The sequence below is a fragment of the Mus caroli genome, chromosome 4 (genome assembly GCF_900094665.2).
Source record: "Mus caroli chromosome 4, CAROLI_EIJ_v1.1, whole genome shotgun sequence".
Classification (NCBI taxonomy): Eukaryota; Metazoa; Chordata; class Mammalia; order Rodentia; family Muridae; genus Mus; species Mus caroli.
Window position 1 is genome coordinate 9655407 of NC_034573.1, and position 20960 is coordinate 9676366.

At 43.6% G+C, this 20960-nt stretch overlaps 1 protein-coding gene across 4 annotated transcripts in view; it reads left to right on the forward strand.

The window, feature by feature from the left end:
- The first annotated feature begins 675 nt into the window (after positions 1 to 675).
- Runx1t1 (RUNX1 partner transcriptional co-repressor 1) overlaps positions 676 to 20960 on the forward strand; it is a 148819-nt gene continuing 128534 nt past the window's right edge. Inside the window, exon 1 of one of the 4 annotated variants that reach the window (XM_021159348.2) lies at positions 676 to 1103. In XM_021159348.2, coding sequence (XP_021015007.1) covers positions 1076 to 1103 — 28 coding nt within the window. In that variant the 5' untranslated portion in view covers positions 676 to 1075. Of the gene's footprint in view, positions 1104 to 8683; positions 9130 to 20960 lie in introns of those variants that run through there. The other 3 variants (XM_021159346.2, XM_029476269.1, XM_021159351.2) reach the window with 3 other exon arrangements.

Here is a 20960-nt window from a genome sequence, read left to right on the forward strand (position 1 = left end):
CTTAATGGTATACTACAGGAGAAGTAGAAAAACAAAGGGGGGAAAAGAAATGATAATTGTTTTCTCTAAGGCTATTATCTAATGCGAAAGCAAATAGTCGGTCTGGAAATCAGCTAACAGAAGGGGATTAGAGAGATCTGAGAGTGGCTTGATTTCTAGCAGAGCTGTCTCTGCAGCCAGTGATGAGACACAGGCAGGGCAGCTAGGAGCTCTCCAGATGGCCAGGGAAAGTGGTCGTCTTGGGTTACTGCAGGGCACTGGGGCCACCAACACGTCCCGAGCCTGGGAGAGCATCCTTAGGGAGCCAGCCCCATGTCCAGCCTGGACCAGAGAGGGCGAGGCCAGGGAAGCAGGCCTCCGGCCCGCCAGCGCACCCCTGCGAGCCGGGTCTGCCCATTGTTAACATATACTTGACCCCCGTGACCTCCCGCATGACACAGATGTCTTCCACCTCCACCACCCGCCTAGCTTCCCTACCCCCACCCCCCGCACCTGGTCGCGGCCACGCCGCCGCCTCCCTCCCGAGCGGCCGCGGCGCCCCCGGGTGCGGGCGCGCGCGGCAGCCGACCTGGTGCGGGCGCTGTGGGCGCTGTGCGCTGCGCGCGGCGCTCCTGCTCCCCGGCGGACGCCCGGACGCCCTGCAGATAAATGCAGTCGCCTTCCTCGAGAGCGAGCGAGGGCGGGCGAGGCGGACGCAGACGCCGCCTGTGACAGTGGCAATCCCCTGCGCCCCACATCACATTTGTCTGCCACAGCAGCAACAACAGAGAGGAGCGGAGGGAGGGAGCGAGGCGGGAGGAGGGGGAGCTGAGCTCGGCGCGCGCCGGGCTCCGCGTCGCAGCCTGCGTCTGCCTGGCGTCCGCCACCCTGGGCTCCTCGCCCTGCGGCTCGCTGTGCGAGGCGACTGCGGGCGATCCGCAAGACTAGGCGGGCGGTCTCTGGACGAGCGCTTGTGGGCGAGTGGCCGCGGACATTCTGGCACCGCGAGGGAAGCGGCGCCGCGCCCTGGTCCTCTGGCCCCGCCGGCCGGCACCGACCGGAGGAAGTTTTATTTGCAGCTGGGAGCCCGCGGCGGATGGTGGGACTCTCCAGCCCTGTGCAGTGTAAGTGCCAACGAGCGAGCTGGGTCGGCGGGCGGGTTGGAGAGCGGGTGGCTGGGACCAGCCTCGGGCTGGTACTGTTAATTACTATGCCGATGACCGATGACCGTCAGCATCGTTTGGATTAATTGGACCGCGAGGCTCTGGGCTGAACTTGACGCTCAACTAGAGTAGGACTGCGTAGCAGGGCAAAGAAGAACATCGAGGTTGCTGGAGTCTGCGATGACACTGAACTTCGCGGACCAGATAAGACAGTATTTCCCTCCGTTTTTGCTTTAGATTCCCCGCACTCTCTTTTTAGTCATTTAAAATTTTTTTCCATCAAAGGAGACCAGAAAGATAAGCATGTTTCCTTCTACTAAACAACTGGTCAATTGGTCCACGATGTGTTTGGCAGGTGGCTCCACACCCGCATCATGGGTTTTTAAAACTGGAAGCGAAAGGCTTATTTTCATGGTGGACACCTTAGTCCTAGGAGCAAAATGAAGAATCCTAACTTGGTTCTGGGCTACAATTTGGGTAGAGTCTGGTTAGCTGCATCCAGGCGCTGTACGACCGCCTGACAACTTTCTCTTACTCGGGCATTTGGGGTGCTTTGATGGGAAACCTCACAAGGATGATCAGGCGGCTTCTCTAAGCCAAGTGTCCCGCCGAAGGCAAATCCCGAGCTTCGTAGCTGGGGATACCTGGGTAGCATCGCCTCCACCATACTACTGTGTCCCGCTGGTCCAGCCGCTCTGGCCTTCTAGGGTGTTCCCATCACAGTCGGGACCCGGCGACGCCCGCCTATTCCTAGCCTAGAGCACAACGTAGTGCCCAGTACCTCCCGCAGGGAGAAATCCAAACCCGAGCTGCAACGGGAGAATTTCTTACGTTTTCCAGAAATCCCTCAGGGGAAGTAACTGGGGCTAGCACATTCCCGGGTCCCCGCCGTTCACCATCCTCTGGGCGAATCTAGAAAGAAGGTCCAGGTTGGTTGGAACCCTCTCCCACCCCGGACGGATCTTGTCCTGACCAGGATGATTTAAGCAAAAAACAGTTTAAGTCCGCATACGCACCTAAACCCAGTTTTTGAAATTGTTTTCTTTCTTTCTTTCTTTCTTTCTTTCTTTCTTTCTTTCTGTCTGTCTGTCTGTCTGTCTGTCTGTCTTTCTTTCTTTCTTTCTTTCTGTCTTTTAAAGGTCAGTTAAGCTTTGGAAAAGTTTTGAGTGTTATGATTCCGGGCAGTAGGATGTGAACCACGACTGTTACTAAAAATAGCTGCCTTCCCTCCTCCTCTTCCCACTAAAGGCTGTTACAGCTCTGAGGATTTGGCCAGAGTCTTGGAGCCCTGGGCCTTCCTAGCTCCTTTGCAAAGGGTAGCAGGGAAGTCTTTTGAATTTAACTTTCCTTCAGGATTGGGCACCACAAATCCCAGCGTGCCCCAGCATGACTGGTGCCTCTCGGGAAAATGCGCAGAAAGAAGCTTTAAAGGACTTATCTAGTATTCCCTGGGAAGAGACCTGAAGAACAGCGAGGGAGTGAGGAGCAGGGGAGCTGGAGAGGCCACTCCAGACCAACTTCATGTGCTTGATGTAACTCTGAGCCCTCTTGAATTTTTAACTTCGCTTCCCTTAATTAATCTGCCCAGGGCCTGTGTATAAATGGCTGTCCACAGCTGCTGCAAATTGATTTATCTCCCGATAAAGGTCGGGTTGCTGACCAAAGCATCCTTTATATCTTCTGTGTGAGCTAAAATGTGTTTTACAGGCTTTCCTCCCTCCTAGCCTCCTTTTCAACATCTGTACCATTTTTAAGTGCCCTCCGTGGCTCTTATTATCATCCCCCTTCTTATAGACCAGAAGAACTGGGTCTATGCCCGGGAAGTCCACACTCCCCAGAATACAAATTGAGCAGCTTCTCTGTGATGAACAGTTTGTGAGCGTTGGGGGGCCTCGTTAGTTTATTGCAGCACTTGCGAGAAGTCCTCTCTGTGTCCAGCTTCCCTGTTCACACAAATCCTTAGAAAGGATCAGCACATACCATTGTTTCCCAAGCCTTGGTGGCCTCAGTTTGGGTGTTTGGGATGTGTCTAAACAAAAACACATCCCAATGCGTTATTTCTCCATATCAATCCTTAAAATGCTGTCTAGTTTTAGCACGATGATTAGAGGCTGTCAACGAAGAGAGAGGTGGCTATGTGATTTCATTTTCTGTTCACTATTTTTGAAAGAGAGGGCCAATCGTCTCACGTGATGTTAACTAGAATCTCAGTTTGTTCCAGTTTTTTTTTTACTTATTTTATTTTATATTTTAATTTTCCAGCCAGGATGAGTGTTAGACACTTGATCTCTTCCCTTATCAAATGTAGTTCACATTTGATTTTTTAAAAAAATCTATTCTTTGAAAAGACAGAATTCTAACAAAATTACCAAGGAATCATTCTTGGCACACAGAAATTGGATTTTAACTAAGCCCATGCTACAAGAAGAACTTCATGAAGTTCGCATTAAAAACATTTGTTTAACCATTAATTCGAAACCATATAGACCATGTAGACCATGTAGACCGCAGGCCCCTTTCTTTGAAAAACTAGATACTCTGTGGGAGAATTTCAGGATGCAATTTTTGCTGGTTCTCATCTAATAAAAGCAGCAGAGAGAACACCTGGATTTTTTTTTCTCTCTAATATTTGGACAACTCAAATCATTGCAAAAGTCCTTGAAATGGCATTTTTCTTTGTTGACTAAGTCTCTTTCACCCACCAACACCTGCTAATGACTTGATTTTTGAAGTGGTCTTTGAAAGGATCTTCCTAACAAGAAGTATTCTACCTTCAGTGCAGGGGATGCTGGCCTGTTAAATGACAACTTCCTGGAAATATCAGGAGAACATCCTTTGAATTACAGAGGACTAAGTGTTTTGTAATTCTTACCCAATCTTTTTCTGCAAGAAGGAAAGCACTGCCCTTGGTGTTAGTGTCAGTGAAAAGATTCCCATCGAGGTGTTAGCCTAAATATTTTTGGGTAAACTCCTTATAAATTGTAAAGAACCTCACAAATGTCAGGTGCAGTTATAATTTATTTTATTGTAAACTAGAGGCTTAGCTACCCTCCTTGGGTTTTAAACATTGAAAAGGGATCACGAGAAAGAAATGCTTCCATTAAGAATGCTGGTCAGTGGTTGTCAGTTTAGGACATTCTTCACTGTCAAATCCTGTTTCTCACTTCTTTGATATGAACATCAGCTGACAGGCACTGAATGCAAAGCCTTCTTCATTGAGGTTTTATGCAGGCAACATAGCCCCTCATAGCAAAGCAGTCTGAAAAATTGGCACCTGCACAATTTGCATGTGAAAAAAAAACCAAGTCAGTTGCATTTTGCTGGAGTCTATTACTGTAAGTTATGTAAGAGGGAAAGGCTATTTGTTTGTTGCTGTTTGGGCATTTAAATGTTCTTTATTTTAATATGGATACCTTATTCATCATATTGTAATCTTTGGTCTTTATTGATAGCAAAAGCAGGGCGAATTGAGCTTTTGATTTGTAGAAGTTCTTTATTATGGAATGGAGTCACTTTACGTGCTTACAAAATCAGGGACATGCTTAGTTAGAATCAGTTAAAAATTTAAAATGTAGCTTAGAAGAAGGTTTTGAGAGTAATGTATTAGAAGTTAAGTAAGTGTGTACGATTGGGCTAAGAGGGGCATCACTTAAAAACAATCAAGGATTTTCATAGTTATAGACTTCAGTACCAACTCAAAATCCCCCAAACAAACATTTCAAACTCCTAAACTTGTATGTGTGTGTGTGTGTGGGGGGGCAGTTTCTCCTCAATTTACTTGTTAAACTGTTTGTCACCTGTATGACCTTTCCAAAATTATATCTGACCCTCTTTATATAAACCAACAAATAAATGTTAAATCAGCTACAAAAACCTTTGTGAACCTCAGACTATTATCCATCAAAGGGGACATTTTATCCAGTGTAAGCTATTTAGTATTATCTAAAGAGACACCTTCCAACTTCACCTTTTTACAGCCATTAATATAAGAGTTCCTAAATTATGTTTAAAGAACAGTGGACATTTTATTAAAGCAAACATTAGTTCAGTTTAATGGAGGTAATTGTAAATGATAAGACAGAGCAGGTTATCTCTGTGTTGTTTAAACAGAGGGAACTACTTTGCACCATTTCCAGCAGCCATCTGTAGGAGAGAAGGGGTTGCACCTGTCTGTCCACACTAATTATAGATTAAGGCCAAAAAGAAATGAAATTCGAGGAGGTTTTTCAGCTAATGAAATCCATACTGCCTTTATTGTAAATGTGTTCTATGTAAAGAGGAAGGTGGGTGAGTTGTGAGTAAATAAATTGCTATGTAGCTGCTAGGCACTTGGTTTTGGAGCACAGCTCTGCTGCATTAACCTTTGATATTAAACAACAAAATAAATAAATAAACACGGCAACTTGGACATGGGTGGTAGTCTTTGTTTGGCATCCATAGTTACAAGGTAGTGAGCAGCAGTGGGTGCAGCAGCTCAGAAATGTACAATAAAGCAGCCTAAACGCCAGAAATGGTTTCATATTCTGAAATGCAGATGAAGGGAGATCCTGTGTTAACTTATGCATAGAAAGAGGGCTTTTTTTAAAAAATTATTTTTTGTAAATTAGAAAGCTTCTTCTTTTTTTTTTTTTCTGCACTTTCAGCTTCACATCCATGAGAAATTAAAGCAAAATGAGTGAAGAATGCATCCTTCAATGAAAGGTCACACGAATGTCTACCACATCTGTTTATAGTAATTATGAACATAATTAACATAAGAATTACAAATGAAATAATGACAAGCTGAGCACTGAGATATTATGCCATAATGGTCATATGTTGGAATTCTCACATTATAGCACACTAGACTTCACATACTCAAAGAAAGAAAGAAAATGCTAGATTTTTATCTGAGTTAATGTTTCAAAACTTATCTGCCTGGGGCAGATGGACTTCTTGCTTTTACAAGAAGGTAACCCATTATTAAGAAAAGAACTCATTGAAATTAAAATTTCGATTGAGCTCAGTTGTTAAGTTGTCTGTAATTACAGGTACCACTTTCTGTTGGATACCATGATAATAATTCTTGATTACTATGTTGCTTTGGTTTTTGTTTTGATTTTCTTGAAACAAGATCTCCTTCTGTAGCCCAGGCTGGCCTAGAACTTACTATAGACTCTCAGGCTGGCTTGGAACCCATAGTAATCCTCCTGTATCAGTCTCCTGAGTGCTGAGGTGGGGGGAGGGGATCGCTACACTGAGCTTGTTTGTTTGTTTGTTTGTTGTGCTTTTGTTTTCATTGTAAGCTTTGGAGCAAAGTGCTTGGTCTAGAAGCATCATGGAGCTGGCGGAAGGCAGGCAGGCAGTACAGAGTGGTGGGGACACTGTACTTTCACAAAAGGAGAACATCTGTACTTTAGCTGATCTGCAGTTTTCTTTGTGCCTAGTCTTTGGGATACCTTTTAGAGAAAAATATGTGTTTGGAGATTAAAAGCAGTAATTAGAATTTTTTTTCATTTTTGCAAGTATTAATTTTCATTGTTACATTTCTGTGCATATGTATCTAGTGCATTCTCATTAGTACATTGTAACAGACTAGTGAGCCTTTGTATGTTGATTTTTTTTTTCCCCCTTTCCTGAGTTGCATTGGATGACAAGGTGTTTATATACAGTCTGTGCCCAAAATCATGTAGCTGCAGTAGCTGCTGCTGGCTAGGGTGAGTGCAGTTCCTGATCACAGTGAGAAAAAAGGCGAAAGGATGCCTTTTACAAGAGCCAAGAGGATATTCTGAAAATCTATTATTAAATTTAAAACATGGAGGGATGATACATTTTACCCCATTCAGAGTTCCCTTGCCCTGTCATGTTGCCTGCCAAGTGGTTTACTTCCTGCCCCAGGACCCTTCTCTAACTACTGAACCTGGTCACTTTTTGAAGATTTATGGAGAAATATCACCTTGTTCTTGTGCAGTGATACTGTGAGGCTTTCCACATTATTGGATTACTGGAGGATTGTAGCAGGACTCCTTTTATCTGGCATTCATTCTATGACAAGATTTTCACACATGCCCTTCCCCCAGCATGCCCAGCTTTCTTCACTTTGTGTTACCTATCAAATTTCCCTTGATTCTTTTCTTAGGTTGGTAGCGTGTGTGTGTGTGTGTGTGTGTGTGTGTGTGTGTGTGTGTGTGTTTTGAGAGGGGGGTCCATTGCACATCAGACCTGTTTTGTCATTTTAGGCTAGGTGGTTTGCAAGTTACTTGATGAAACAAAGCCCCTTTTAAAATATGCCTCCTGCTCTTATCTTTAACTCATTGCCCCCCCCCCCACTCCTGCCCCATTTTGTTGCCTTCTACTGACTTTTCATGTATAAACTATTTCATGGCCCCAAGTTTCACAGCAGTTGTGATTGCAGTGTGTGCCATGACATTCTGTGGTTTATGTCTCCACAGTGCAGGGAAGGCTTCTTAACCAAGCTTCAGGGCCTAGAAACACAACACAGCCAAACACAACCCTGCCCCCAAAGAGAAGACCTCCTTTGCTGCATTATCTGCACTCCATTAAGGACCTGATCAGATGTTCAGATTGTCTGATGGGTGCATTTAAAAGTGAAAAGGGGCTCCCTAGGGACTACTCAGGTGTATCCCCCCTCCTGACCCTGCTGGGGTGGAGGAGGATGAACTCTGGCCGCCTGGCAGAGCATTAGCCCCTGCTCCTTCTGATTGATTCTCAGGCTCTGGGTGGGTGAAGAGCCGCGAGGCAGCTCAAGCCAAGATTGATTGCCTCAATTTCAAATTCCCACCTCCCAAACAGAGTCTCAGATGTACGCAGAAGGAAGCTCCTACCCCTGGACTTCTGGAAGTGGCGCAGGTGTCTGAGTCACCTGTAGCCACCAATCACAAGTGGTCCTCCTTATCACAATGATGCTGGCTGCCCTGCATCTTTGGCTAGGACACACTCAAAGCCTGAAGAGGGCGGGGCGGGGGGGGGAGGTTGTATCTCTCTGTATCTCCCTTGCATCTATGTGTGGGGGTGAGTTGGGGGCTGGGTTTTAGTATACGGTTTAGTACACAGAAAGAGACAGCTCCCGCGGGAGGTAGTCCTGGCATGCTGCAGGACTATTGTGTCAGCACAGTAGATTTGTTTTGCAAATTATGTGTCTTTGGATGGAGGTGAGGTGTTGTAGGTGTCACTGTCAAAACCACCAAGGGAGAGCTCTTGATCCGGCTGACCTTGACAGAACCTCTAGTGTTAGTGGAGCCACAGGGCTAGCAAATCCAAATATTTGGGAGGTGGGGCTGAAAGGCACGGGCTACCCTGCAGCCTTGATTGCCTCCACCTCCCAGTCTCTCTGGGTAGCTCTCCTCTCGCTTTGACCCCATCCCAAGCCGGTCCCTGCCCCTGAATCCCTTCCCTGTCTCCCCCTCCTGCCTGCATCTCTTCCCTCCCTCTCTTCCCTCTCTCTCTCTCTCTCCCACTTTTCCTCCCTCTCCCCTCCGTCTCGCACGCACCCTCTGTTTATTTTCCTGCCTCCATCTGGGCCCTGCTGATATTGTAATCACCCTGATGCACGTTGGCTCCTCTCCTCTCCCTCCCGCGCGCACACACTCACTCACACACAATGTGCCATCCCGACCAGCCCTTTACTTCTGATAAGCTCCGATGTGTGTTTAATGAATACAAAGCGGCGGTGTGGGGGCCGCGCGGCCGGCCGCCTCGCGCGCTCGCCGCCGGAAGGTAATCTCCGCGGCCGGGCTGGGGGCGGCGGGGCGGGGCGCGGCGTGGGGACGGCCCCCCCAACGATCCGGAGCAGATAAGAGCTGGGCAAGTGAAGATGTAACCTGTTATCTGGAGCTCCTCTTAGCTGCCAGAGGGAATTTACATTTAAAGATTACAGAGGGAGAGGGAGAGGATCTGCCTTTTGTTGTGCTGGGTGAGGAGGAGGCAGCGGCCCTGGCCTCCCCGCTATCTCCCATCACCTCTGCTATCCAGACGGGGACTCGCGGAGGTGAGATTACCGAGGGCCTTATCTTTAATTGGGTTTAGTGTTGCCAGTCTGAATAGGTTTAAAGAGACTCGATAAAGGGGGAACAATAGATTATTTGTTGATCGGACGCTGGAGCCCTCAGATGTAAAAGAGAGAGGAAGAACTCTTAACAACTTGATTAGCTGTATTTGATTTCGATTTTGAGGTGACAGGGTCTCTCTTGGAAAAGGGGGAAGGACTAGGGAACTTAGGTGCGATTTGAATGACTTACAGTGTTTTATTCCAGCACTTCTGCACCTGTCTTATTTTAACGGTGCTACCTCACCTTTTCTCTTTAGGGTGGATAAAGTGAGTGATGGGCTGAGGCAGTGGGGTACTGGCCATCAATGCTTGGTTTTGCGTGGCTTGTTTTGAACAGGTGATGAATTGATGCTTTGAGTCCTGGAAAGAACCTGAAAAGCGAATGAAGCCCACTTTTAGTATGGAAGGAAGAGAATGGTAGATTAGGGTTCAACCTGGCTAGTAGAGAGAGAGAGCATCAGTCTGGGTCTGGTAGAGATACGATATTTTGTATTTGAACCATACCATTTTTTGCTTGAAGTCAGTGTGAGGAAAAAAAAATGAAGCAAATTGTCACTTAACTTATAAATGTATTTCAAAATTTTATGATATAAACTTTAGAAGGTTCTTAGAGTAAATAAAAGAAGACAAAATGATTGCTTCTGCCTCCTACTCATTGTTGAGATAGGTGATTTCATAGGTAGGTAGATATGAGCCAGTAACTAAAAGCCTAATTAAAATTTGTTTAAAGCCAGAGGGACACGTTTCCTTGTTGACAGCAGCAGATCGATGGGGGAAGACAATAAGTCCCATTATTTTACTTCCATTGACTGAACATATTGACATTGCAGGTTTGCTGTTGCCTCAGTGACCGTGACAGAACACTGAAATTCACTGGCCGACTGGTCAGAGTGGCGCCTAGATTACCGAGGGTCTTTTCTACCTCATCTCGCAGACAGAGGGGAAAGGCTAGCCTCTGGTTCTTCAGAAGGACGCAGACAGAGGGGAAAGGCTAGCCTCTGGTTCTTCAGAAGGCGGGTAGTATTTTTGGTGAAGAAACTGTCAGATGGAATGTTTTAGGCATATCAGTCTTTTTTATTTCCATAACTGAATGTTATATAGACATGTATATGCATTCAAAATCGAGGGGAGCAGCTTAGCAATCTTGAGTATTTATACACACGAACACCCATTTCCAAGATTTCCTTTTGCTCTCCCTGAAGATGTTTACAGCAGGTGGCCAGCTTGTGTTTGGGTCATATCCATTTTGTTCCAGTCTAGGGTACTCAAGCAGCTAAGCCTGTGTCTTAGAAAACAAGTGTTTAGAGTCTCCCTGGACATAGGGCCTGACTCTTTTCTGGTCTGCAGTTTCTTTAGTTGATGAAACAAGGAATGAATGAGATGTGACTCCCCCATGGTCAGGTGTGTCCATAAACAGTGATGTGGATTTTCTATGGTTTTCAAGCAGATGCAGACAAAATATAATTTGCTGTCCTTTTGGCTGGCATTTTATACACTTTGTATAGTCTTTACATAATAAAATCAAGTGTTAGGTAGATACCGGAGTCCAAGAAATTTGAACTACACCACAGAAGATATGGAATAAAGCCAGAAGAGACTAAACATAGTTTTTTAAAAGTTTAATGACCATGACTTATACATAGTACACAGTGACTATTGCCATCAAGCAGGGAACTGATGCCCTTTGCCGCGTTTTAGAACAAAACTAGTCTTTTAGACCATTTTCATGAAAATGTTAGGCTTCCATTTGATCAGCAGGTGCTGTGGAGATGAAAGCCATGTGTAAATTTTCAGCAGGCTAAAAGTGTCAATTCAGACAAGGAAAGTGATAGGAGGAAAAGCAATCAGGTTTCCTGTTTTCAATTTGTGCAGGATTTGAAGAGCTGTTTTGTTGAATTGTTACATCTGCTCCAATATGAATATTGAACTACTTCCACTAAAAATAACAACCTATAATTTGGAAGCTACTGCAGCCTTTGTTAATGCGAATGGGTTATTTAAAAACAAAACAAAATAAAAATATAAAAAAAGACAATTTTCTATTCTGACAGTCTCTTGCCTGATGTGCATTTTCATTTGCTGGTCTTTTCATCCCCAGAAGACAAATGATGTTACGCAATTAGGGCCTCATCCTGTTTTGACTATGAAAAGAGGTTCCTATAGGTGAAAATCCTGATAATAGGACAAGGTATCCCAGGAAACTAATTTTATTTCAGAGTAACCGTTTAAAGCATGTTTATTTACAGCGAGGTGCTTTCGCCCTACATTCTCTAACCGTGTGGTTTTTAACTTAGCAGTGACTACTGTGAGAAAGTTAACACTATTGCATTGCATACTGGGCTCTCTGTGGTGTAGTCTACCTTTAATATACCTCCAAATGTAAGTTTAAACCAATCAGGGATATTTTACCTAACAGGGCTTTCAAATAATTTTTTTCATGCTTAAATAAAATGATTAAATTATGCTTGAGTGCCTGCATACAAAGGCTTTGGCCTCTATAGTACTGCTAATCAAATAAGTTTTATGGACCACATTAGAGGAAAAATTGGATGCATTTTACTGGTGACATTTCTAGGAAAGGCGTGTTCTTTAAAGACATCTAGTATTAATTAAAAAGAAAACTCCGGAATATATTTAAAAGAATCATAATGAAAAATATCTCATCCATATAACAAGGAGCGGTGACACTATCCACATGTAATATAGGCATAGACATGGAAGGTAGAAGGAGACAAGTGATACGGTTACATATTGATTCAAGGATTGATTGCACTTGGTTTGACTTGTGGCTAAAGTCATTTGTCCAGGGTGAGACCTGATCACTCCCGAGGATCAATTAGCTGTGTAGCTTGTGGGTTCACACTTGAGTGGCTAGACACATTCTTCCCAGATAAACTCGGAAGAGCTCAGGAAAGGATGAAGGGATGGCAGATACTTTGTCGCAGGAACATGTTGATTTGCAGATGTAGCATTTCTGTTGGTATTGATAAATGCAGTAGATCTTTAGAAACATCAGGTCATAATAAGAGTGGTTGCAGAATGCAACTGAAGGTGTTATTGTATGAATGACTATGTATATGCAATCAGACAAAGAGTATTATCTTAAGGAGTGTCTCTTGCAATCTGAAGCGCAATGAACAATTGTGGTGTTCTGGCACATCATTAAGTAAGTTTAGTACCATAAGGGTATATTCTTTGGTACATGTGTTTCACCATTCTCAAGGAAAGAGCCTGAGTCACGCATGCTGGTTTATCCCTGTAATCTCAGCACTTGGAGGTAGGAGGATTCAAAGTTCAGAGTTCTCCGTTGCTGCACAGTCTGAAACTGTCTTACAACCATTCCTCTGAGAGAGAGAGGCAGAGAGGAAGAGGGGGAAGGAGCGGGGAGGGAGAAGGGAGAAGGAGAAGAAGAGGGAGAGGGGGAGGGGAGAGAGAGAGAGAGAGAGAGAGAGAGAGAGAGAGAGAGAGAGAGAGAGAGAATGAATAGAGGTTATATTGAAAAGCTTATTCACAAACACAGTCTGTCCCATTGGTTAGAATGTTTTGTACTGAAGCCACAGTACTTTATGCCTCAAAGGAGAAGAGTTTCCTGGGTCTTCTTAGAGTTTTGGAATCATGCCAGGCTCTTATATTAGAACCACCAGTAAAGTAATGTTCCATGGTTTAAGTTTATGGCGTGGTGCTTTATTGTTTGGAAAAAGTTTTAAACCATTTACATTGCTTAAAACTGGTAACATTTTCAGTGACAGACAGACAGGCTTAAATTTTTCTTCTCCGGGGCTGGAGATGTAGCTCAATGGGTAGAGTGTTTGCTTAGCTACAGGGTACCCTAGATTTTATCCCCAGCATCTCACAGACTGGGGGTGGAATACCTACATTGTAGTTTCAACTTGTGACATTTTGTGTCTTACAACTCATAACACATGATGGAATGACAAAGTCGTTTGCTTTTGTGGATGTTGTTTTGGCCAAAGTCTCAAGACAAATCAATGTTTGGGTGAATAGAGAAGGCCTTTAGAATATAGATATTGTGAAAGAGAAATACAAAGAACACAAATGGAAATTTACCAATGAGTCTCCACCATCTCAACACTGTAAATCCCTTGGAAAAGGTGATTGATTGGCCTCATTAATCTTTTAATATATGGGGCAAAGACTACTTCAGAATGAGCTCTGAGGCTTCAGAGACTGCCACATAGTTGTGTTAGGATGAAGGCAGATAATCAACAAATGACAGAGACGTACTGTATCTTGCTCCTCACTTTCACATCCGTTTTCATTGTAGACTTGAAATGAATGATTGACTAGCCTCTTACTTTCTTCCTGTCAGGGAACTCCAACCCATGGCTCAGACTAGCCACAGCCACTCCTGCCTTTACTTTTGATCTTAATTTTATTTATTTTAATTAATTAATCAGTTAATTAATATTTCTAGTCAAGGTTTCACTATACAGCTCTGGCTATTCTGAAACTCATTATGTAGATCAGGGTGGCCTTGAACTCACAGAGATCTGCCTGCCTCTGCCTCCCACGTACTTAGACTAAAGGTGTGCCTTACTCTGCTCCACTTTGGCTGCAAGTTTTAGCACTGAGGTTTCCCTGTGTTCCCCAGACTGACCTACATTGTGCTGGAGTTCTGATAATTAGGACCTTATTCTCTGAATGCCGGCCTTGGAGAAATCCTTAGTAGACATTGTTTTCTTTGACTTAATCCACCTTGTGTCACACTGAGCAGGTGACAACTGCTCCCTGCTAACATATCCCTGGATAGACCCAAATGTGTGCCAGTGAGCATTTCTCCTTCTTTCTAAAGATGATGTCACTCATCTGCCTCAAATAAGTTCATCCTGCACTGAGCTTGTGAGTAGCTTGTAGTACCCTGTTCCCTTTTTTTTGATCTAACATCCTGGGTCAGATTTTTGCCCACTGTCACAGCTTCTTCCTGCCCTGTGGGCCGCTGTATATCTTTAGCTCTTGTTCTGTCATCACAACATATTTTCTGCCTGACAGTTAAGAGGAAGGGGGCATTTTTGTTTGTTTGGTTAGTTTTCTTGTTTTTGTTGTGTTTTGGTTTTGTTGTTATAGTGTTATGGATAAAGGTTGATCTATGTAGCTCAGACTGACCTATATGTAGCCTAGGCTGGCCTGTAGCTCAGTTCTTGCTGCCTCGGCTTCTTAATACTTGGAACTGGCTGTAAACATATACTATTTCCAGCTAGGAGGAAAAACATCTAGTAGCATCTTGTACTCTAGAGAAGTTGAGATTGTAACTGGTATCATGGTACACAGACCTTTATGTTATATATGTGTATGTATATATATATATGAAGGACCGAGTATGAATCTGTAGTACCCTGAGAGGCCAGGGGTTGGGTGCCCTTTCAACTTTGTTGGACTTTGTTGGTAGGTTAAGAGTGATCCCAGTTTTCAGATGAATTCCTCTGAGGTAAGATGAGGGTATCTCTCATGTCAATGGCTGATTCCAGGAATAGATTTGGGAGTTTTCTTAAAAGTATTCTGTGTATCATTGACAATGTGTTTGAGGGGCACTGTTTGTCTTCGTATTGATGGGAGATGGGTTATGGTGGGGTCCACTGGCTCTCCACAACACCTATAAGAGGAGAAGAGGCACTGGAAAGATGCACTAGATTTCCAGAGCCATTCTGGACATCAGGTGACTGTGTGGAGTGTAAGTCACTACCTTCCCCTTTTCAGGGACAGTAAAAGGAGAATGGATCACTTTATGCTGTGAGGAAGGGCTTCTGTCAAAACAAAATAGGTTTCATGCTTTTTTTCACAGTCACTGGGTAAGACAGTGGCCTTGTGCAGGGGCATAGGACTAAGGTAAGGAGAGTGAAGATTAGATGTGATTAGCAGGCATTCACTGTATTTGATAGCTCAAAGTCTGGACCTGAGTCACTTGGGAGATGTAGAAAGTAGCCTCTCTAAATAACTTTGTGGGCAGAAACTGACAGCTTATTTAGGGGGACAACAGTACATTGCCATGTGGGTAACATCAAGTCTTAAAAGAAACCTGAAAAGTTGGCCATATGCTTTGTCTGATGAATTTAAAAATGTAGTTATCACCATCAGCGCGTTGACTTTGTGTTTGTTGCCTGTTTATAAGATCAGTGGATGTAAAAGTACAGATACTTGGAGTTTGTCATAAGTTTCCTAATTCATAAAATTGCTAATCCTAAAGCAGGGCTAGGTTTCTTTGACAAGTAGGAACAATTAATTGCATTTGTTGGGTTTGATCAAGGTGAGCACTTTGCTGTCATCCAGGAAACTTTTGCTACTTACCAAGGAGTTCATTGGTTGACAGGGCTTGGGAAAATAGCTACTTTCAATTGGTGCTACAAATGGAAGTCATGCAGGGTTCACTCTTACTTCATAGGCCACAGAACATTTTTTCACTGATGTTCAAAGTTCAGGATGAGACTAAATGGAAATTCTTTGTCATAAGGGAAACTTTTTTTTTTTTTTTAAGTAGAGATGCAGTGAGTTCTTCATTAAGACTTGGTTCTATTGGATGGGATAATAACTAGGATATATTAGACAATGTATTCCTAGGAGATGTCATGGAAGACTTTATTGAAGCTGAAGAGCTAGTGTTTTGTTGATAACATGAGGGGAAATGCGGAAGAGTAAGGGAGGAGAGCTGGGTGTGCATGCAGAGTTATTGGTTGAGCTGGTTGGTTGTGAGATGTTTTATAAAGAGTGCTTGGGGCTGGGGGTGGGGCTCTTTTGCAGGATATGCTTGAGGACTTCAGCTAGTAACACTCAGAAGACTGGAGCTTAATGTTGTAGACAAGCAGACATATGGTGGTCCCCAGAAGAGCCCTCACTGATCATGGTGCCAGGCCAATGTCCTATCACAGTTCCTATCACTTTGAGCCTTGTACTTGGTACTACTGATGCTTTCAGCAGAGTCTTAGGAAATTTGTCACTTTGTCTGGTTGTCCATGGCCAGTTAGTCCATTTAGAAGTTTCCCATCCCTTTCCCTGACTACAAGGCAGGAGCAGGATGTGATAGGTCCTGAAAGACTGCTAGTTTATCTTCTGAGTCCATGCGTATGTTATTTACACACTGATGAGCAAACACAGCAGGGAAGAATAGCAAATAATACTGAAGCAGGAATTGGGAGTTTATCAAACTGATACGATAACCCTTCACTGTGAAAGAGTTCTTAAGTAACTTAGAATTCTGAAACTCTCAGGGTGTGCCAGATAAGTATTGTCATTTACATTCCCCATGTCCCTTTGTTCATGCTCGCAGTTGCATTCTCATGTCCAGCTGGAATTATTTAGATAGGAGATCTACACCTGACCTCTCCTGGATAGCACTATATAGGCAATGACTTCACATTGTTTTGTTTAAGCAGGAGGGGTGGGGGGGTCAGCAAAGATGGACAGCAAAAAAGAAATATGATGGTTGGTTTCTCAAGAGTCACACAGTAGTCATGTAACCCTGATAAAGACACTTCCTAGAGTGACCAATGAAAACTGAAATGTGAACTCCTGCGAGGGAATTAAAGTAAGTTGGTAATGCCTGTGGTATGGAAAGCAGGTTGGTACGAGAAGACTTTAGGCAGGTAGTGGGCTCAGTCCGCACTGTATATCACACCTTTTGGACAGGTGAAATAGGAACAGTGATAGTAGTATACCTAGATTATTAACTAAGTGACTCAGTAAGTGGGGCTTATTTTTACTTGTGTGTGTAAGTATATGTGTTTGTCTGTGTGAGTGTGTGTGTGTGTAGGCAGAGACCAAAGGAGGGTATTGCATCCCATAGATCTTGAATTGCAAGTAGTTATAAGCAATCTGGTGCTAGGAACTGAATTCTGGTAATCTTAACTGCTGGGCCATCTTTCCAGCCTCATTAGTGGGATCTTGGAAGCGAGAGTAAGTTGGCATTTAAGTTGCCTTGAGACAGGATCTCCCAAGGCCTGGTTGCTGTTATTGGTCAACAGTGCTTTACAAGGCAAGAGAGGTAAGAGTCCTGGGGTGAAGAGGGAGTGGAGTTGTGAGAGGCATTAACAACTAGCTGCAAAAAAAAAGGTTTCGAGGCAATGAGTGCAGAGTAAGAGCAAAAGGACCATTTGTAGATAAAACACTTGGTTGGCTTGGGCGCCATCTTCTTTGGAAGTAGCAGGAAGAGTCCCGCGCCCCCCCCCCATCACGTGGGGCCTTGTATCTCTTTCCCACTGTAAAGCTCAAACAGTTCAACTTGTAAAATAAATTTGCCTCTCTAGTTGAACTTCTCTTGAACAACAGACACCATCATGAAGCAAATCTAAAATCAACAGATAAAAGAAAAGAAAGAAAACAAAGAAAGTAAAGAAAAAGAGCAGATATCCAAGGAGAGGTCTGGCAATGAGCCTTGGGAAAGCTGTTACTCTGGGGTTGGTCCTGTTGTGGTGGGTCTGATGTAGTGGCGGATAGGGAAGGCATGGATGCTAAGACCAAGCAGTCTACTTACATCAGCTCATTTTTGTGGTTCCTTGCTTTGTTTGCTATGTGGGGCATTGAATCCATGCTATAACTCTGGCCCCTTATTTCAGCGGTTTAGATTGATACTGTGGAAGGGTGATCATGGTTGGGTTAAGAGGATGGCAAGGAAGAGCCAGATGCAAAAGGGATTTCCAAGAATAAAATAGGGCATAGATAGACAGAAAGGGGACTCGGTGGGAGGGGTTGTTAACAACCAGGTTAACTATGGAGTGTGCTTAGCTTGTTACAGCTTGGGAATTTCTTTGGCTGCTTGTTGAAGGGGCAGCCATTCTGCCGTACTACAAACCCAAAATATCCCAGTATCAGAGAGGAGCTGCAGAGACATTTGGACCCTTTGTCCCGAGGGATTCTCACGGTTTCAGTTATCTTTGGGAGGAGGAGACAGGACCAGCAAATGGTAGGCGTGGCTATACAGGTGTATTTCTTTGGGTTATGTCCCTCTTGTGGATTTGACTCCATAAACCACTTTCAGAAGGTTGTAAAAGGTTGTAACCTGTCTCTCTGTAGATGTCTTCTAGCTACTTGGGAGAGTAAGAAGTGACCAGGCCTGCTGAGCTGTTAGCCCCCCAGTGTGCAAAAGCCACTTCTGCTTGACCTTCTTTTATGTATTACAAACATTGAGAGTTGGTTCTTGATATTTTATAAAACTTCATTCAGCTCTAACATTTCATAGTGGTGAGAAGGTAGACAGGACAGGCTATCGAGGTAAGCATCAGGTGATGGGGATGGGGACAATCTTGGAAATGGCACATATCAGATTCCAGACTCTGTGGTCTTCTGGATGAGGCAAGAGTAGCTTTCCCATGAGCTCTTTGAACCTAGCTGCATCTCTTTAATGTACTGTGCATTGTCTGTAGACCAAAGACGTTTTCATGCCATAATGCTTTTCCTGGCTTCTTTAAGTGAGAACAAATATACATTAAAATATTGAAAAAAAAATCAATCAAAGACCCAGTCCATACATGAGGACTTTTAGAATAAAATTCATAATGTCATTTTTTTCCATATAGATTGAGACATGAAAGTAGTTGGAAAATATTACAGTGAATTAAGCCAGGAAGGTGTATTTTTTTTCCAACTTTCTTTACAATCACCATGGCTGCCAGGACCTGAAAAGCTGTCATGCAAATTATCCATAAAGTATAACATAGCACACATAATGCCACTTATGTAGTGACAATATAACCATATGGATATTGATCCCAGAACCCTGGAGTTTTAGGGTAGTTTCTGAGGCCTTCTCTTGTTGGTGTTCTTGGTCATCAGTCTGTGCTTATATGTCTCTTTCTTCCCTTAATATTTGAATTTATCTGATGCATTCAATTGAGAAATACATTTTTATCAGACTATATTTCTTATTTTTAATTGTTTGTATTTTTAGTAAAAATGTTTATAATAAAGCACACATTCTGTCTTATAAGAAGAATACTATTTTCCTACTGTGTATCTATAAATACAACAGTTATTTTTAAAAATTGGAGGGTTTTTTAAATTATCTTTAAGACCACCTTTCACTGAAAGGCNACNTTNTTTTTTTTTTTNGTTTTTTTTTTTTCGAGACAGGGTTTCTCTGTGTAGCCCTGGCTGTCCTGGCACTCACTTTGTAGACCAGGCTGGCCTCGAACTCAGAAATCCACCCGCCTCTGCCTCCCGAGTGCTGGGATTAAAGGCGTGCGCCACCACGCCCGGCGAAAGGCTACATTCTTATACATTTAAAATATATTATCACATACTATACCCCATGCATAGAATGTGTGGGAATTAATAAAATCATGTCAAGGCCTTGTTCAGTGTTGCTTAATTTGAAACCACCTTGTTTATCTTTATTTTTAAGCTTTAATCAGATCTGTCAGAATTGATTTTTGGATGGATTTTTCTCTTCTGTTATCAACTATGCTTGAGAGAAATTAATTTTCATAGTTAAAAAATCTTGACAAAACTTCACCATAAAACCACCCTCTTTTCAAAGGGCAATCATGTTATTGTCTGAGAACCATTTTTGAGGTATGTTGTTAGGTGAGAAGGGCAAGGAGGAGAAGAAGAGGGTGCTCTGCTCGCTGCTCATGCTCAAAAGTTGCACACAGTTCTAGTTGTGGCGGATGTTCAAGAAACTCACAGCAATGTTGCACTTAGAGAAGAAAAGGAGGCCCAGGTATCCTTTGTCTGAAGAAGCGGGTGCTTAGGCATCAAGCTTTTAATACATCTCGGTGCTGTCATCAGGTGCAGAACAGCAGGCTGCAGTGTCAGCCTGAGGCTCACTGGCCCAGGACTTCACCCATCTGGGAGAAGGACTGGCCCTTCCCTGCCCGAGGGGAGTAGAGTATGCCAGAGAGGAGGCCTGGCTCACAAGGTCCTCTGACTTAATCTGCTTCTTCTTTCTCTTTAGAAACAGTACTCACTCAGACCAGAATAGCATGGTCTCAGAGAGCGTGCAGAAGTTGACAGGGATAAGAGGCACATCAAGGCTGCTGTTTTTCTGGGCTTCCCCAGTATGGAATTGTCAACCCCATTTTCTAGAAACTCGTAGTGTGTCTTCTTTTGTGGTCATTCCTCCATTTAGAAAATACTGAAGGATTCTACTTGACTCTGGAGATATGGGCATATACCTGGCCATAGGTAGGTTTTTCTCTTTTTGCCTGGGCTGCTTGTGTGCTTTCTGAGGACTAAGTGAGACTAGGACCACTTCATCTTCTCCTCATCCTCTGGAGAAACAATTCTCTTTGAGGCTACGGCCTCTCTCCTGATAGGATCTCTACATGAGATTTAGCTGGTTCACCAGCCCCTTTAGTGTGGCAGTATGGACAGAACAGTTGGGGCCCTTTTTGGCGCTTTGTTAAATAGTGGAAAAGCTCACACCTTGAGCTCAAGTCATTTACTGAAATTTCTCTGGAAACATTTAATGACTAAAAGTAGAGAACAAACTTGGTTTCAACAGCAAGCCTTTTGTTTTCTTGCCCCACCTCTTTCCACCTTGGTCCCTTTTTTATTGTGTTCTCTTTTCAAGTGCACAATTTATTGCAGCCATATTTTGGCTTGTATGTTGTGTAGCAGTGACTAAAAAATACAGTACCCTCTGTGATGTTTAATTTTTTTCAGCCTGACTGGATTGAGAAATGCCTAGTGCATTAATGAGGCAGACTTGGGCATATCTGTGAGAGGTTTCCTTCCTTCCTTCCTTCCTTCCTTCCTTCCTTCCTTCCTTCCTTCCTTCCTTCCTCCCTTCCTTCCTTTTCTTCCCTCCCTCCCTCCCTCCCTCC